Source organism: Stegostoma tigrinum, chromosome 46 (assembly GCF_030684315.1).
Source record: "Stegostoma tigrinum isolate sSteTig4 chromosome 46, sSteTig4.hap1, whole genome shotgun sequence".
Lineage (NCBI taxonomy): Eukaryota > Metazoa > Chordata > Chondrichthyes > Orectolobiformes > Stegostomatidae > Stegostoma > Stegostoma tigrinum.
This window is the reverse complement of record NC_081399.1, coordinates 5,172,160-5,190,499: the sequence shown is the minus strand read 5'-3', so window position 1 is coordinate 5,190,499 and position 18,340 is coordinate 5,172,160. Positions and strand designations below refer to the sequence as shown.

At 55.0% G+C, this 18,340-nt stretch overlaps 1 protein-coding gene across 1 annotated transcript in view; it reads left to right on the top strand.

Annotated features, from left to right (window-relative positions):
- The first annotated feature begins 539 nt into the window (after positions 1–539).
- The window catches only part of LOC125449531 (solute carrier family 15 member 4-like), a 43,165-nt gene continuing 25,364 nt past the window's right edge, over positions 540–18,340 (top strand). The window contains exons 1-4 of the mRNA XM_059642820.1: positions 540–967; positions 1,040–1,142; positions 10,245–10,528; positions 17,021–17,165. Of these exons, the coding sequence (XP_059498803.1) occupies positions 540–967; positions 1,040–1,142; positions 10,245–10,528; positions 17,021–17,165 (960 nt within the window). The remainder of the gene's footprint in view (positions 968–1,039; positions 1,143–10,244; positions 10,529–17,020; positions 17,166–18,340) is intronic.

Sequence of the window (18,340 nt, the reverse complement as noted above, 5' to 3'; positions counted from 1 at the left end):
AGAGAGAGTGAGGGGAGGAGAGAGAGAGGGTGGGGAGAGAGAGGGCGCGGAGGAGAGAGATATTGTGGGGGGAGAGGGGGAAAGAGAGAGAGATTGGGGGAGAGAGAGACTGAGGAGAGAGGGGGAGAGGGCGAGAGTGAGGGAAGAGAGAGAGTGAGGGGAGGAGAGAGAGAGAGTGGGGAGAGAGAGAGGGGGGACGAGAGGGGGGGAGGAGAGAGAGAGTGGGGAGAGAGAGGGGGGACAAGGGGGGGGGAGGAGAGAGAGGGGGGTAGACAGAGAGGGAAAGGTGGGGAGAGAGAGGGAGAGAGAGAGAGCGGTGGGGAGAGGGAGAAGAAAGAGAGAGAGGTGGGGAGAGAAAGAGGTGGGGGAGAGAGAGGAAGAGAGAGAGGTGAGGAGAAAGAGAGAGGAAAAGAGGAAGGTTGGGGGGAGAGAGAGAAAGAGAGAGAGAGAGTGGTGGGGATAGGGGGGGGGAGAGAGAGAGAGAAGGGGAGACGGATAGGGAGAGGGAGAGGGAGAGAGAGACAGAGAGGAATAGTGCAATGGAACGTGCTGGGGAGAGGCACCCCCTCTTGCCGCGGCGCACAGAGAAGGCGCCCGTGGAGCCTGGGGCCTTCAACGGCCGGAGGCTGGCATGCGGCGCGGTGCTCATGGTCGAAGCCCTGGAGCGGCTGGCGTTCTATGCGGTGGTGGGCAACCTGGTGCTGTACCTGAACGGTTCGGCCTTCGGCTGGGACGGCCCCAGGGCCACCAGCGCCAGCCTGGTGTTCACCGGCGCGGCCTACCTGGCCTCACCATTCGGGGGGTGGCTGGCGGACGCGTGGCTGGGCCGCTACCGCACCGTGGCGGCGGGCCTGGCCCTCTACCTCTTCGGGATGCTGGCCCTGCCACTGACGGCCGATCCGCGGACCCGGGGCCTGGTGTGCGGCAACAGGACGGCAGGACGCCACGGCGACGGGGAGGAGGGGGCGTGGCAATGGGCCGGAGGCCTACCCAGCTTTACCCACCAGGCCCCGTCCACCGGGGACGGGGGCATTGCCAGGGACGCGGATTACTGCCGAGGCTTCATCTATTCGGGCCTAGTGGTTGTAGGTCTAGCTGTGGGCTGCGTCAGATCGAACATCACGCCGTTCGGGGCGGACCAGGTGAGGGGCATCTCTACATCACACCCTCGCACCAACTCCTCAAAACCCCCGGCTCCCAAAATCGGAGGGTCAGTGCTGAGGGAGCGGGCACTGTCAGAGGGTCAGTGCTGAGGGAGCGGGCACTGTCAGAGGGTCAGGGCCGAGGGAGCGGGCACTGTCGGAGGGTCAGGGCCGAGGGAGCGGGCACTATCGGAGGGTCAGTGCCGAGGGAGCGGGCACTGTCGGAGGGTCAGTGCTGAGGGAGCGGGCACTGTTGGAGGGTCAGGGCCGAGGGAGCGGGCACTGTCGGAGGGTCAGTGCTGAGGGAGCGGGCACTGTCAGACGGTCAGTGCTGAGGGAGCGGGCACTGCCGGAGGGTCAGTGCTGAGGGAGCGGGCACTGTCGGAGGGTCAGTGCTGAGGGAGTGGGCATCGGTCGGAGGGTCAGTGCTGAGGAAGCGGGCACTGTTAGAGGGTCAGTGCTGAGGGAGCGGGCACTGTTAGAGGGTCAGTGCTGAGGGAGTGGGCACTGTCGGAGGGTCAGTGCTGAGGGAGCGGGCACTGTCGGAGGGTCAGTGCTGAGGGAGCGGGCACTGTCGGATGGTCAGTGCTGAGGGAGCGGGCACTGTTAGAGGGTCAGTGCTGAGGGAGCGGGCACTGTCGGAGGGTCAGTGCTGAGGGAGCGGGCACTGTTAGAGGGTCAGTGCTGAGGGAGTGGGCACTGTCGGAGGGTCAGTGCCGAGGGAGCGGGCACTGTCGGAGGGTCAGTGCTGAGGGAGCGGGCACTGTCGGATGGTCAGTGCTGAGGGAGCGGGCACTGTTAGAGGGTCAGTGCTGAGGGAGCGGGCACTGTCGGAGGGTCAGTGCTGAGGGAGCGGGCACTGTTAGAGGGTCAGTGCTGAGGGAGTGGGCACTGTCGGATGGTCAGTGCCGAGGGAGCGGGCACTGTCGGAGGGTCAGTGCTGAGGGAGCGGGCACTGTCGGAGGGTCAGTGCTGAGGGAGCGGGCACTGTCGGAGGGTCAGTGCTGAGGGAGTGGTCACTGTCGGAGGGTCAGTGCTGAGGGAGCAGGCTCTGTTAGAGGGTCAGTGCTGAGGGAGCGGGCACTGTCGGAGGGTCAGTGCTGAGGGAGCAGGCTCTGTTAGAGGGTCAGTGCTGAGGGAGTGGTCACTGTCGGAGGGTCAGTGCTGAGGGAGCAGGCTCTGTTAGAGGGTCAGTGCTGAGGGAGCGGGCTCTGTTAGAGGGTCAGTGCTGAGGGAGCGGGCACTGTCGGAGGGTCAGTGCTGAGGGAGCAGGCTCTGTTAGAGGGTCAGTGCTGTGGGAGCGGGCACTGTCGGAGGGTCAGTGCTGAGGGAGCAGGCTCTGTTAGAGGGTCAGTGCTGAGGGAGCGGGCACTGTTGGAGTGTCAGTGTTGAGGGTATTTGTCCAGAGACCTGAAGAGGCTGAGATCAGTGGGATACGAACCCTATTAAATATCTCAATATTTAGAGAACTTTTGGGTGGGTACATGGATGGACGGGTTTAGAGGGATGTGGACCAAATGCAGGTGATTGGAACTAGCTGAGTGGGCATCATGGTGAGCACAGACCAGTTCGTTTTCATGCTGTAATACTCTATGACTCTCCAACTTTAGGCTACAGACAAAAAGAGAGAGGGCAATAAGACAGCCGATAGATAGATAGACAGAGAATCAAACACCAACATCAAAGGTAGCATGTTAGAAAACATTAACAGGAATGGGATAAGGAACAAGCAAAAACGAAATCCTGTGGAGACTTTGTTCCTGAACACACAGAAATAAAGTGGACGCATTAACTGCACAAATTGGCTTGGGACAGTCGGCATTCTAGAGAGATGGTTGCAAGGTGACCAGGGATGGGAACTCACTATGTTCAGAGGTATTTAGCATTTAGGAAGGACAAGCAAGAATATAAAGCTGGTGCATTTCCATTTCTGGTTAAAGAGGACATAAACACAATGCAGAACTGTACAGCACAGGAGCAAGGCCCTTCGGCCCACAATGTCAAACATTACACCAAATCAAACTAATCCCTCTGCCTGCCCTTGGTCTGCATCCCTCCATTTCTTGCACATTCATGTGCTTATCTAAAAGCGCCTTGAACGTCCCTATCGTATCTGCCTCCACCGCCCACCCCTGACAGCGTGTTCCAGACTCCTACCACTCTCTGTGTGCCCCCTCACATCTCCTTTAAACTTCGACCTTCTCACCTTAAATGTACGCCCCAACTTTAGACATTTCAACTCTGACCATCAACCCTATCTCGCGATTTTATAGACTTCTATCCAGTCTCCCCTCAGCCTCTGCTGCTCCAGAGAAAATGACCCAGGCATTTCCAGCCTCTCCTTACATCTCACACCCTCTAATCCGGGCAGCATCCTGGTAAACCGCTTCTGTTCCCTCTCCAAAGCCCCCACACCCTTCCTGTAATGTGGCGACCACAAGTGAACGCAGCACTCTAAGTGTGGCCAAAACAAAGTCTCCTAAAGCTATAAAGCCTCAGTTTTATTGATCTGTACATATTCGCTTCCTAAGATCTGCCTGTGCTGCTCGTAAACAAAACTTTTCACTGTACTTTGGTACACGCAACAATAAATTACATCCATCAGAGATGCGTATTACAAGTGACTTTAATCTGCATGTAGATCAGGCAAATCAAATGAATCATAATAACATAGAACAGGAGGGAAAAACTGTTTCAGTGATAGCAGGAACTGCAGATGCTGGAGAATCTGAGATAACAAGGTGCAGAGCAGGATGAACACAGTAGGCCAAGCAGCATCAGAGGAGCAGGAAGGCTGATGTTTCGGGTCTAGACCCTTCTAGATTCCCCAGCTCAGGGGAACCACCTTCCTTGATTCTAAGAGACAGTAGGAATTGCAGATGCTGGAGAATCTGAGATAACACGGTGTAGAGCTGGATGAACACAGCAGGCCAAGCGGCATCAGAGGAGTGGAAAAGCTGACGTTTTGGGCCTAGACCCTTCTTCAGAAAATTTGGTCTGCTGCGTTCATCCAGCTCTACACCTCGTTATCTCATTCTCCAGCATCTGCAGTTCCTACTGTCTCTTAGAATCAAGGAAGATGGTTCCCCTGGACTGGGGAGTCTGGAAAGGTCTAGACCCAAAACATTAGCTTTCCTGCCCCTCTGATGCTGCTTGGCCTGCTGTGTTCGTCCAGCTCCACACCTTGTCATCTTTAACATAGAAGAGGGATCTCCACAAAGTGTAGCTTTTGTTTTCAGACCGAGGCATTGGGGAACCGAAAACTGGGAGATGTTATGCTGGATGTTAATTGTGACTTGGGGATGAGTGATCATAACGCGATAGAATTCTTTATTAAGATGGAGAGTGAGGCATTTGACTCCGAGAGCCGTGCCCTGAGTCTTCAGAAGGAAAAATACACTGGTACTTCAGAGAACTGAGACAGGGATGGGCCAAGATGGATCTGGAAATGTTACTGTAAGGAATGACAATGGCGAACACTCTAAGGGGTGAATGTCAAAAATTGTTTGACCTATCTGAGTGAGCTTACAAACGGGAGCTAGAAATAGCATTTAGATGCAAAAAAAAGCATACAAATTGGCAAGATAAAAAAAAGAGTGTACCTGAAGATCAGGAACAGTTTTATAAGCCAGCAGAGGGAGGGGAAATTGAAGGATAAGAGTAAGCTTGCAGGGAAGCGGGCTGCAAAATATTTCTGTAGGCCTGTGGAGAGAAAAAGGCTGGTGAATGCTATGATCCTGACAGTCAGAAACAGGGGAATTTACCATGGGGAACAAAGAAATGGTTAACAGACTAAATCCGTACTTCTGTCTTTGCAAAGAAGGCCACAAATAACTTGCTAGAAATAATGGGGCCCACTCAGAGGGAAGAACTGAAGCAAATCTATATTCATAGAGAAACAGTGTTAGAGAAATGCCCAGGGCCTGAGATCCTACACCCAGGAGCACTGACATTTGGATATTTCGGACAGCTAGATGGACGGGAAGGGTTTAGAGGGATACAGACAGTTGGAACTGGCTGAGTGGGCACCAGCATGGACCAGTTTGGGCCAAAGGGCCTGTTTCCATGCTGTAATAACTCTGATGCACACTTTCCAAGACTCAATAGACTCTGGGACAGTTCCTACAGAATGGGAGGGCGATGGGGCAGCTCGTGTAACCCTGCTGTGGATGCAGGAGCAAACAGGGAATTTGAGACCTGCGCGTTCTGATGTCAGCAGTGGGGATGATGCGAGAGCCCGTTATGAAGGATATTAAATCCGAGAGCCAGGGAAAACAGAGATGGATAGAAAATAGGTTCGCAGTCAGTAAGCAGAGAGTAGGAATAAACAGGATTTCTCTTCCCCAAATGGTATGCAATGCAGCAATGGGCACCAGGGCCCCAGCTATTCACAACATTTGTTAATGATTTAGATGAGGCAACCAGGTAGAATATATTCAACTTTGCACACGACAGAGGGAAGAGGATAAGCAGTAAGGAGGATCCAGAGATCATAGCATCGTGACAGCATGGAAACAGGCCATTCAGCCCTACAAGTCCACACCATCGCTCTGAAGGGCATCCCACCCAGGCTCATTCTCCTATCCCTGTAGTTCATCATGTCCAACCCGCACATCCCTGGGCACTATGGGACAATTTAGCACGGCCAACCCCCCCAACCCGCACATCCCTGGGCACTATGGGATAATTTAGCACGGCCAATCCACCCTAACCTGCACATCCCTGGGCACTATGGGACAATTTAGCACGGCCAACCCACCCTAACCTGCACATCCCTGGGCACTATGGGACAATTTAGCACGGCCAATCCACCCTAACCCGCACATCCCTGGGCACTATGAGACAATTTAGCACGGCCAATCCACCCTAACCCGCACATCCCTGGACACTATGAGACAATTTAGCACGGCCAATCCACCCTAACCCGCACATCCCTGGGCACTATGGGACAATTTAGCACGGCCAATCCACCCTAACCCGCACATCCCTGGGCACTACGGGACAATTTAGCACGGCCAATCCACCCTAACCCGCACATCCCTGGGCACTATGGGACAATTTAGCACGGCCAACCCACCCTAACCTGCTCATCCCTGGGCACTACGGGACAATTTAGCACGGCCAACCCACCCTAACCTGCACATCCCTGGACACTACGGGACAATTTAGCACGGCCAATCCACCCTAACCCACACATCCCTGGGCACTACGGGACAATTTAGCACGGCCAATCCACCCTAACCTGCACATCCCTGGACACTATGGGACAATTTAGCACAGCCAACCCACCCTAACCTGCTCATCCCTGGACACTATGGGACAATTTAGCACGGCCAACTCACCCTAACCCGCACATCCCTGGGCACTACGGGACAATTTAGCACGGCCAACCCACCCTAACCTGCACATCCCTGGGCACTATGGGACAATTTAGCACGGCCAATCCACCCTAACCCGCACATCCCTGGGCACTATGAGACAATTTAGCACAGCCAATCCACCCTAACCCGCACATCCCTGGGCACTACGGGACAATTTAGCATGGCCAATCCACCCTAACCCGCACATCCCTGGGCACTATGGGACAATTTAGCACGGCCAATCCACCCTAACCCGCACATCCCTGGACACTATGAGACAATTTAGCACGGCCAATCCACCCTAACCCGCACATCCCTGGGCACTATGGGACAATTTAGCACGGCCAATCCACCCTAACCCGCACATCCCTGGGCACTACGGGACAATTTAGCACGGCCAATCCACCCTAACCCGCACATCCCTGGGCACTATGGGACAATTTAGCACGGCCAACCCACCCTAACCTGCTCATCCCTGGGCACTACGGGACAATTTAGCACGGCCAACCCACCCTAACCTGCACATCCCTGGACACTACGGGACAATTTAGCACGGCCAATCCACCCTAACCCACACATCCCTGGGCACTACGGGACAATTTAGCACGGCCAATCCACCCTAACCTGCACATCCCTGGACACTATGGGACAATTTAGCACAGCCAACCCACCCTAACCTGCTCATCCCTGGACACTATGGGACAATTTAGCACGGCCAACTCACCCTAACCCGCACATCCCTGGGCACTACGGGACAATTTAGCACGGCCAACCCACCCTAACCTGCACATCCCTGGACACTACGGGATAATTTAGCACGGCCAACTCATCCTAACCCGCACATTCCTGGGCACTATGGGACAATTTAGCACGGCCAACCCACCCTAACCCGCACATCCCTGGGCACTACAGGACAATTTAGCACGGCCAACCCACCCTAACCTGCACATCCCTGGACACTACGGGATAATTTAGCACGGCCAACTCATCCTAACCCGCACATTCCTGGGCACTATGGGACAATTTAGCACGGCCAACCCACCCTAACCTGCACATCCCTGGGCACTATGGGACAATGTAGCACGGCCAATCCACCCTAACCTGCACATCTTTGGACTGTGGGAGGAAACCGGAGGAAACCCACGCAGACACGGGGAGAATGTGCTAACTCCACGCAGACAGAGGCCCAAGGGTGGGATCGAACCCGGATCCCTGAGGCAGCAGTGCTACCCACTGAGCCACCACGCCACCGTCTCCAAATGCCATAGCATTGTGGGAACAGGAGCAGGCCCACACGCAACTCCAGACGCACAGTGAGATAGTGAAGCGCCCATGGAATGGCCCAACGGCACCGGGCTAATGGAAGGCTTGGAATTCGAAATCAGAAGGGTCAAAATTTTGGTGGTGGGAATGCATTGGCAATTAAACAGCCGCGCCAAAGCCCCAAATCCTCCCCTGCAACATCTAGGAGTGAGTGCCCGAAACTAGGAGATCTACCTCGCAGTCTAGCCCTGCAATAGCGCCATGCTGCCTTCAGCCAATCTGATTTCACTCCACACGATATCACGAAACGGTTGGGGACGCAAGCTGCATTGTGCCCGAAAACCCTCCCCTCAAAGCTGGAAGGCAGGCCCTTCCATGGGCTCAGGCCGGAGGCCACTCATCCCGTTGACTTCGGTTCTTTCTGGGAGGCGATGGGGAGCCGCAGCCCGGCTGTAAGGGAGCGCGCGCATTAACAGGCTGTCTGGGTGAAGCAGCTTCAAAGCCCGCCACAGCCCAGTTCAGTTGCTCACATCTGGAGTTAAACATGAGGAGTGGGCCGTTGGGCCCCTCGGCTCTGCTGCCCCGTTCATGGATCTCAACTCTGCTTTCCTGCACACTCTTAAACCCATCACGAACGCAATTATGGAAAAAAAACTATCTCCTCCTTAAATTTACTCAATGTTCGTGGGACTCGAGGGACAGCTCCTCCAGAAGGTTTCTGCAAAACAGTGTCAAACTCAGAACCAAGTCCTGCAGGTCAAAATCGCTCTGTCTACGACTTCAGCCTAACATTGTAGCATTCACATCTCAGCACAGCGCTGGTGAGAGTTCGAATTCCGTCCGCGAATCGGAAATATTAAACGAGGGCTTAGAAACGGTGACACAAAATGATCATCAGTTGTTGTTGCAAGCCCATTCTGTTTCGCCACGGGCCTTCAGGAAAGGGTTTCCTTTATATGTCCACCCGGAGATGAGGGCGTCACTGGCCAGGCCAGCATCTATAAGACCATAAGGCATAGCAATGGATGTAAGGCCATTCGGCCCATCGAGTCCACTCCGCCATTTAAATCATGGCTGATGGGCATTTCAACTCCACTTCCCTGCACTCTCCTCGTAGCCCTTGATTCCTTCTGAGATCAAGAATTTGTCGAGCTCTGCCTTGAAGGCATCCAACGTCCCGGCCTCCACTGCACTCTGCAGCAATGAATTCCACAAGCCCACCACACTCTCGCTGAAGAAATGTCGTCTTATTTCAGTTTTAAATTTACCCCCTCTAATTTTAAGGCTGTGCCCATGGGTCCTAGTCTCCCGGCCTAATGGAAACAACTTCCCAGCGTGAACCCTTTCTGAACCATACATTATCTTGTAAGTTTCTATTAGATCTCCCGTCAACCTTCTAAACTCTAATGAGTACAATCTCAGGATCCTTAGCCGTTCATCATACGTTAAACCTACCACTCCAGGGATCATCCGTGTGAATCTCCACTGGACACGCTCCATCCCTCATTGCCCAGAGGGCAGTTCAGTGTCAACCACATTGCTGTGGGCCTGGAGTCATGTGTAGGCCCAGACCAGGTAATGACGGCAAATTCTCGAATGCAGGGCTTCAGTTACTATTGCCAGGGCATCGCCGAGTGGCAAGCCCGCATTATCTAGTGTCCCCAACCGTTTTGCGATATCGCGTGGAGTGAAATCAGATTGGCTGAAGGCAGCATGGCACTATTGCAGGCTAAACTAGTTCTCCTGGTTTCGGGCACTCACTCCTGGATGTTGGTGAGGAGGATTTGGGGCTTTGGCATGGCTGTTTAATTGCCAATGAAATAGGAGCAGGAGCGGGCTACTTAGCCTCGAGCCTTCTCCCCCAAATCAGTGAATCATAGCGGCACAGACCTGTTCTCTCTCCAAATTCAGCATGAGGGGGTGATCTGATCAAGAAGTGGACAGGGGAACAGGACAGGGCCGGACCGAGGTGAATGATTTCCACTGCTCAGAGGTTCTGGAACGAGGGTCTGAGAATGAGGGCTGGGAGAGATGTTAGGGAGCAGGCTGACACGCAGAGGGTGGGAGGGTTTTGGGACTCTATTCCACACACATACAGCAGCAGATGCTGGATCAGAGATAGTAGGATGCTGGAGAATGTGAGATAACAAGGTGTGGAGCTGGATGAACACAGCACGCCAAGCAGCATCAGAGGAGCAGGAAGGCTGACGTTTCGGGCCTAGACCCTTCATCAGTTGATCAGTTTAAATCCGAGAGAGTGATAGGTTTTCTCGTTGAGCGAAGGTATTAAGGGATAAGGGTTGGAGGCACGTTTGCGGGGTTAGGTGCAGATCTGCAGTGATCCCACTGATGGACGGAACAGGGCCGAGGGGCCGAATGGACAACTCTGACATTCCAATGTTACTGAATGGTGTTGAGGCCCTGAGGGGCCGAGTGTCCTGTTCTTGTTGCAGTCTGAACCTATGCTTTGTTAATCCAGGTGACGGACAGAGGGCCTGAGGCTGTGAGGCGTTTTTTCAACTGGTTTTATTGGTTCATCAACATCGGCGCCATTCTGTCCCTCTTCCTGGTGTCCTACATCCAACAGAACATCAACTTCTTCATCGGCTACGTCATTCCCGTTATCTGCCTGGTCCTGGGTCTCCTCATATTCCTCCTGGCCGGACCAACCTTCATCACCAAACAGGCTGATGGCAGCGCGTTCACAGGAATGGCCCGCTCACTCTTCAGATGCTGTTGCCCAGGGACAGGCCGCCTGACCAGGTCAGTCAGCAGAAGGATGGACGGAGGGATGGAGGTGGGAAGGGAAGGATGGTGTCCCTATCCTGTACGGTTCGAAGCCCCAAAGCTCAGGAAGAGGCTGCACCAACCCACCAACGGGGCACGCTCCCTCAACGCTGACCCTCTGACAGTGCCCGCTCCCTCAGCACTGACCCTCTGACAGTGCCCACTCCCTCAGCACTGACCCTCCGACATTGCCCGCTCCCTCAGCACTGACCCTCCGCCAGTGCCCACTCCCTCAGCACTGACCCTCCGACAGCGCCCGCTCCCACAGCACTGACCCTCCGACAGTGCCCACTCCCTCAGCACTGACCCTCCGACATTGCCCGCTCCCTCAGCACTGACCCTCCGCCAGTGCCCACTCCCTCAGCACTGACCCTCCGACAGTGCCTGCTCCCTCAGCACTGACCCTCCGACAGTGCCCACTCCCTCAGCACTGACCCTCCGACATTGCCCACTCCCTCAGCACTGACCCTCCGACAGTGCCCGCTCCCTCAGCACTGACCCTCCGACAGTGCCCGCTCCCTCAGCACTGACCCTCCGACAGTTTCAATTCGCTCCACACTATATAAAGTCACAATTGGAGACATTGGATACTGCGAAGGCTATGGGCCCCTGACAACATCTGGCAATGATACTGAAGACTTGTGCTCCAGAATTTGCTGCTCCCCCTAGCTAAACTCTTCCAGTACAGTTACACACTGGGATCTACCCAACAGTGTGGGAAATTGCCCAGGTATGTCCTGTACACAAAAAGCGGGATAAATCCAACCCGGCCAATTCCCGTCGCATCAGTCTATCCTCGGTCATCAGTAAAGTGATGGAAGGTGTCACTAACAGTGCTATCGAACAGCACCTGCTCAGCAATAACCCGCTCAGTGACGCCCAGTTTGGGCTCCGCCAGGGCCACTCAGCTCCTGACCTCGTTACAGCCTCAGTTCACACATGGACAAAAGAGGGAGAGGGTGAGAGTGACAGCCCTTGACACCAATGCTGTATTCGACCGAGTGTGGCATCAAGGAACCCTGGCACAACTGGAATCAGTGAGTATCAGGGGGCAAACTCCCTGGTGGTTGGAGTCAAACCTGGCACATCGGGAGACGGTGGTGGTTGTCCCAAGATATCCCTGTAGAGTTCCTCAGGGGACTGTCCCAGCCTCAACCTTCTTCAACTGCTTCATCAATGACCTTCCCTCCATCATAAGGTCGCAATTGGGGACGTTGCCCGATGATTGCTCAATGTTCAACTCCATCCATGGCTCCCTCAGATACTGAAGCAGCCCGTGTCCAAATGCAACAAGATCGGGACAATATCCAGGCTCGGGCTGACAAGGGGAAAGTGACATTCGAGCCTCACAAATGCTCAGGCTGTGCCCATCACCAATAAATGATAATCTAACCAGTGCCCCTTGACATTCAATGGTGTTACCATCACTGAACGCCCCACTACCCACATCCTGGGGGCTACCATTGACCAGAAACTCAACTGGACCCACCACATAAACACAAGAGCAGGTCAGAGGCTGGGAATCCTGCAGCGAGTAACTCCCGTCCTGTCTCCCAGCCAAAGCCTGTACCACCATCTACAAGGCACAAGGCAGGAGGGTGAAGGGATACTCCCCACTTGCCCCTGGATGGGGGCAGCTCCAACAACACTCGAGAAGCTCGACACCATCCAGGACAAAGCAGCCCCCGCTCCATTGGCACCACATCCACAAACATCCCACTCCCCCCCACCACCGACGCTCAGTCGCAGCAGTGTGTACCATCTACAAGATGCTCTGCAGAGATTCGCCGAAGATCCCCAGGCAGTACCTTCCAAACTCCACGACCCACTTCCATCCAGAAGGACAAGGGGCAGCAGATACACAGGACCCCCACCCCGTGCACGTTCCCCTCCGAGCCCCTCCCCATCCCGACTTGCAAGTACATCGGCCGTTCCTTCAGTGTCGTCGGGTCAGAATCCCTGGAATTCCCTCCCTAAGGGGACACTGTGGGCCTGCATACATCCCACCATCTCTCGCAGTGAGAAGATCCCTACCATTTGTCAGGAGCAACTTGGGATTGGCCAAATGAAATGCCCACACTTGGTCGAACAACATTCCTGGGCAATTTTCCACATTGTCGGGTAGATGCCACTGTTGTGACTGTGCTGGAACAGTTTGGCAAGGGGGAACGGCGGGTTCTGGAGCACACATCATCAGTGCTATTCTCAGAGTGTTGTCAGGGCCCATAGCCTTTGCAGTGCCCAGTGTCTCCAACCGTTTCTTGCTATCACGTGGAATATCCTGGTCCATTGGCCAGGGGGTTGTCGATTTCAGTGAAATTTATCACACTTTGACAATGGAAGCGAGGGCAGAGATCGCAGGACGCTGGGATCATGGTCCAGGCCCCGCACGGCCTCAAGGGGAGGTCCTGGGAGACTGAAGAATCCCACATTTTATGGCCTTTTCCAGGGACGACCCCAGGAATTGCAGCTCAGTCTATCACACCTCAGCAGCGAGAAGGATCGATCTTTCGCGATAGAAACGCACGGGTCAAAACAGGGATGGATCAATCACCAATAGATTTCAAAATGGGAAATTCTGTTTGAACTAAGTTGCAGGTGGTTTTCCAAGAGGAAGCGGCATTCAGTTGTGGGCGCAATGTTACAGGAAGGATGTGAACAGAGAGAAAGAGCACGGAAGTGATTTATATGGACGGGTTCCAGGAATGAGGAACGATAGTTACGCGGGCAGATTGGGGCCGTTCTCCTGGGAGAGAGGAAGATCTCATGGGCATTGCTCAAGCAATAGGAATGGGCCGTTCCAATCTGAATGGGAACAGGCATGAGGATTTAAAATGATGGGAAACACAGCGAGACAGAGGTCAGGGTAAAGGGAGGAGGCAGGGGGTTGGAGGCAAAGTCGGGGAGTGTGCTGAGGCAGGGTTAGCTGAGGCATTCGATGGTTGTTTGTACGGAGCCAGTGCATGGGGTGAAAACAGGAAGTGGCCACTGGGGAATTAACGTGCAAGTACGCAGGGCAGAATGGCCTCCTGATGTACCTAACAGCTTTGTGCTACTTTCCCTGTCTCCGTAACCCCCTCCATCCCCTACACCCCCTCCCTATCTCTGTAACCCCCTCCAGCCCCTACACCCCCTCCCTATCTCTGTAACCCCCTCCAGCCCCTACACCCCCTCCCTATCTCTGTAACCCCCTCCAGCCCCTACACCCCCTCCCTATCTCTGTAACCCCCTCCAGCCCCTACACCCCTCCCTATATCTGTCACCCCCTCCAGCCCCTACACCCCCCCTATCTCTGTAACCCCCTCCAGCCCCTACACCCCTCCCTATATCTGTCACCCCCTCCAGCCCCTACACCCCTCCCTATCTCTGTCACCCCCTCCAGCCCCTACACCCCCTCCCTATCTCTGTCACCCCCTCCTGCCCCTACACCCCTCCCTATCTCTGTAACCCCCTCCAGTCCCTACACCCCCTCCCTATCTCTGCAACCCCCTCCAGCCCCTACATCCCCTCCCTATCTCTGTAACCCCCTCCACCCCCTACACCCCCTCCCTATCTCTGTCACCCCCTCCAGCCCCTACACCCCTCCCTATCTCTGTCACCCCCTCCGGCCCCTACACCCCCTCCCTATCTCTGTAACCCCCTCCGGCCCCTACACCCCCTCCCTATCTCTGTAACCCCCTCCAGCCCCTACCCCCCTCCCCATCACTGTATCCCCCTCCAGCCCCTACACCCCCTCCCTATCTCTGTAACCCCCTCCAGCCCCTACACCCCCTCCCTATCTCTGTAACCCCCTCCAACCCCTACACCCCCTCCCTATCTCTGTAACCCCCTCCAACCCCTACACCCCCTCCCTATCTCTGTAACCCGCTCCAGCCCCTACACCCCCTCCCTATCTCTGTAACCCCCCTCCAGCCCCTACACCCTCTCCCTATCACTGTAACCCCCTCCAGTCTGTCCCCTAGCTGTAGTTTTGTGAGGAACACTGCAGCCAAACAGTTTCACAGTGAAGTGGAGTGTAAATGGGAATCAGTAGGTTTGAGCCGCTCGTCCCCTCATGTCCTTACTGGCCGCCCGCACTTTAGCCATTTCACTCTCTCACAGGTGAAGGCAACAATGCAAATTGTGCCCAGCTGGCCTGAGCCGGGACAGAAGGCCATTCAGCCCCTTCTCCAGCCTGTTACACAGGGGGACATCAGGAGGCCATTCAGCCCCTTCTCCAGCTTGTTACACAGGGGGGCGTCAGGAGGCCATTCAGCCCCTTCTCCAGCCTGTTACACAGGGGGACATCAGGAGGCCATTCGGCCCTTTCTCCAGCCTGTTACACAGGGAACAGCAGGAGGCCATTCAGCCCCTTCTCCAGCTTGTTACACAGGGGGGCGTCAGGAGGCCATTCAGCCCCTTCTCCAGCCTGTTACACAGGGAACAGCAGGAGGCCATTCAGCCCCTTCTCCAGCCTGTTACACAGGGGGACATCAGGAGGCCATTCGGCCCTTTCTCCAGCCTGTTACACAGGGAACAGCAGGAGGCCATTCAGCCCCTTCTCCAGCTTGTTACACAGGGGGGCGTCAGGAGGCCATTCAGCCCCTTCTCCAGCCTGTTACACAGGGAACAGCGGGAGGCCATTCAGCCCCCTTACACCTACTGTGCAAGAACAGCAGAAAGCCCTGTTCCCCCTCTTCAATCCTGTGAAGCAGCAAATGGGTCGCCCCATTTTGATGCTGATATTTGGGAATATTAATTCAGCGATCAATGTCTGCTATTGAACAGTCCAGGCACAGATTCCAGGAGCAGGGAGGCGATGTGGGAGCTGTACGGGTCTCTGGTGGGACCACAGCTGGGGAATTGCGTTGCACGGTTCCTGTCCGCACTCTCTGCAGGAATTGTCCCGGGGTGGGGGTTGCAGAGGGAGATTCGTCACCCTGGGATGGAGCAATCCAGCGATGGAGAGAGGCTGGATAATCTTGGGCTGTTTGCGTTGGAGCACGAAAGGCTGAGGGAGCATCCTAACAGTGAGATTATGAGGGGCAAGGACAGGATTTCATTTATTGTTGTCACATGTACCGCAATACAGTGAAAAGTTTTGTTGTGCATGTAAACCTGATGAAGCACACCTTTGAGATAGCAAGATTGTCAACATACCTTCAGTCATGGAAAACAGCTAATACCCTTCACTGAAGGCTCAGTCAAAAAAAGGGGGCATGATGCTGAAGTGAAAACAGGAGGGAGATTTGTGCAGAGGGATCTGGGAGTCCTTGCACATGAATGTCAAAAGGCTGGCTTGCAGGTGCAGCAGCGACTTAAGAAGGCAAATGCAACATTTCTGATGAAGGGCCTCGGCCCGAAACGTCAGCCTTCCTGCTCCTGTGATGCTGCCTGGCCTGCTGTGTTCATCCAGCTCCGCACCTTGTTACCTCAAATGGAATATTCATTGCGAGAGGGATGGTGTTTAAAAACAGGGAGGCTATGCTGCAGCTGTATAGGGTCCTGGCAAGACCACACCTGGAGAACTATATACAGTTTTGGTCTGCTTACTTGAGAAAGGATGTACTGGCAGTGGAGGTTCACTAGGTTGATTCCAGAATTGAGAAGGTTGCCTCATGAGTAGACTGGGACTACACTCATTGGAATTTAGAAGAATGATGGGGGAATCATAGAGAAATATATAAAGTTATGAAGGGAAGAGGTAAGATAGAAGCGGGGAGGTTGCTTCCATTGGCAGGTGAAACTAGAACTAGGACACTTAGCCTCAGTAAGGAGGAGCAGATTTAGAACTGAGCTGAGGAGAAACTTCTTCACCCAAAGGGTTGTGAATCTGTGGAATTCCCTGTTCAGTGAAGCAGTTGAGGCTACCTCATTGAATGTTCTTAAGGCAAAGATAGATTTTGGAAGGAATTAAGGGTTATGGTGAGTGGACGGGTAAGGGGAACCAAGTCTACAATAAAGACAGGATCTTATTGAACAGACCACACTTACTCCTGAGGGAATGATGGGTTTTGCTCCCTTCACCCAGAGGGGTTGGGGGCCCGGGGACGGGAGTTGAGGCTGGAGCTCCCGAAAGAAGTCAGGGCTGAGCAACGTTCAGCAAAACGCACGGCGGGCCGGGGTGGCGCAGTGGGGCAGACCCTCTGGGGTTCCACCCACGCAGCCTGACTCTCAGGCCCAAGGGTGCGCAGCACGGTGCGGGGGGTGGGGGGGGGGGGGGGGGGGGGATCCGGGTGTGAGGTGGGGGTACGCCAGGGTGCACAGACACTGGTTGGAGGGTCCGGGAGACGCGGACGCTGCCGCTGTTCCTGGCTAAACATCCCGCGCCCGGACCGGGGACCTCATCGGAAGTCCCGCGTTCAGCTCCGTTTCTCCTTGGAAGCCATTCCTTGTTTGACTCCCCCTTCTCTCTCTCTCTCGCTCTCTCTCTCTTCCCCCAATTCTTTGATAACCACGCACCCTCCACCCCCAACCACTCCTCAACAGATCCCCCTACAGTGACCTATCGGAGGAGATGCTATTTGGCCATGGGAGGCAGCCCGCAGACCCCACTCAGGAGAACGTGAAGGTGTTGAGGAGGGTCATCCCAGTCTTCCTGATGTTGATCCCCTACTGGATGGTCTACTTCCAGGTCAGAGGCGAGGCGTCCCAGTCAGAGGAAGCCAGGGGGAGAAGCGGCCGGGGGGGGTGGGGGGGGGGGGTGGTGGGGAGAGGGAGGGGTGCACGGGTGGGGTAGGGGGTGGGAAGAGGGAGGGGGTTGCAAGGGGAGTGGGAAAGGGAGCAAATGTTGTCAATGTGTTTCAGGGGGAGAGTGACAGTCATGGTGGGAGCCAGCGAATGGGGAGGGGGGTACACATTGGCACAGTGGGATAGGGGCCGAATGGCCTCCTGCTGTTCCCCTGTGTAACAGGCTGGGGAAGGAGCTGAATGGCCTCTTTCTGTTCCCTGTGTAACAGACTGGGGAAGGGGCTGAATGGCCTCCTGCTGTTCCCTGTGTGACAGACAGGGGAAGGCGGGGTGGGTTCCTTTCTGAAGGGAGTGTAGCACTTCCTGTTAGGGGAGGTCTAAGGATCAGTGGGTATGCTGTTACACAGGGAGGAGGGTGTCACTCATTCTCCATCTCACTCGCACAGTAAAGCTCCCTCTACACTGTCCCCCCATCAATCAATCCCCAGGACAGGGACAGCACGGGGCTAGATACACAGTAAAGCTCCATCTACACTGTCCCCCCATCAAACAATCCCCAGGACAGGGACAGCACGGGGCTAGATACAGGGTAAAGCTCACTCTACACTGTCCACCCATCAAACACTCCCCTGGACAGGGACAGCACGGGGTTAGATACTGGGTAAAGTTGACTCTACACTGTCCCCCCATCAAACACTCCCAGGGACAGGGACAGCACGGTGTTAGATACAGAGTAAAGCTCCCTCTACCCGCTCTTTTCGATGAGTTTGTATAGGGACACAGAGAAGATTGAGCAGGACACTGTCGGGGAAGGTGTAACGGAATACCTATCCATCAGTTGGATCCTCATGTGAACCGTGAGCAGGCCGCGATGAGAGAGAGACCCCTCCCCAGTGAGAGAGACCAATCCCCGGTGAGAGAGATTCCTCCCCAGTGAGAGAGACCAATCCCCAGTGAGAGAGACCACTCCCCAGTGAGAGAGATTCCTCCCCAGTGAGAGAGATCCCTCCCCAGTGAGAGAGATTCCTCCCCAGTGAGAGAGACCAATCCCCGGTGAGAGAGATTCCTCCCCAGTGAGAGAGACCAATCCCCGGTGAGAGAGATTCCTCCCCAGTGAGA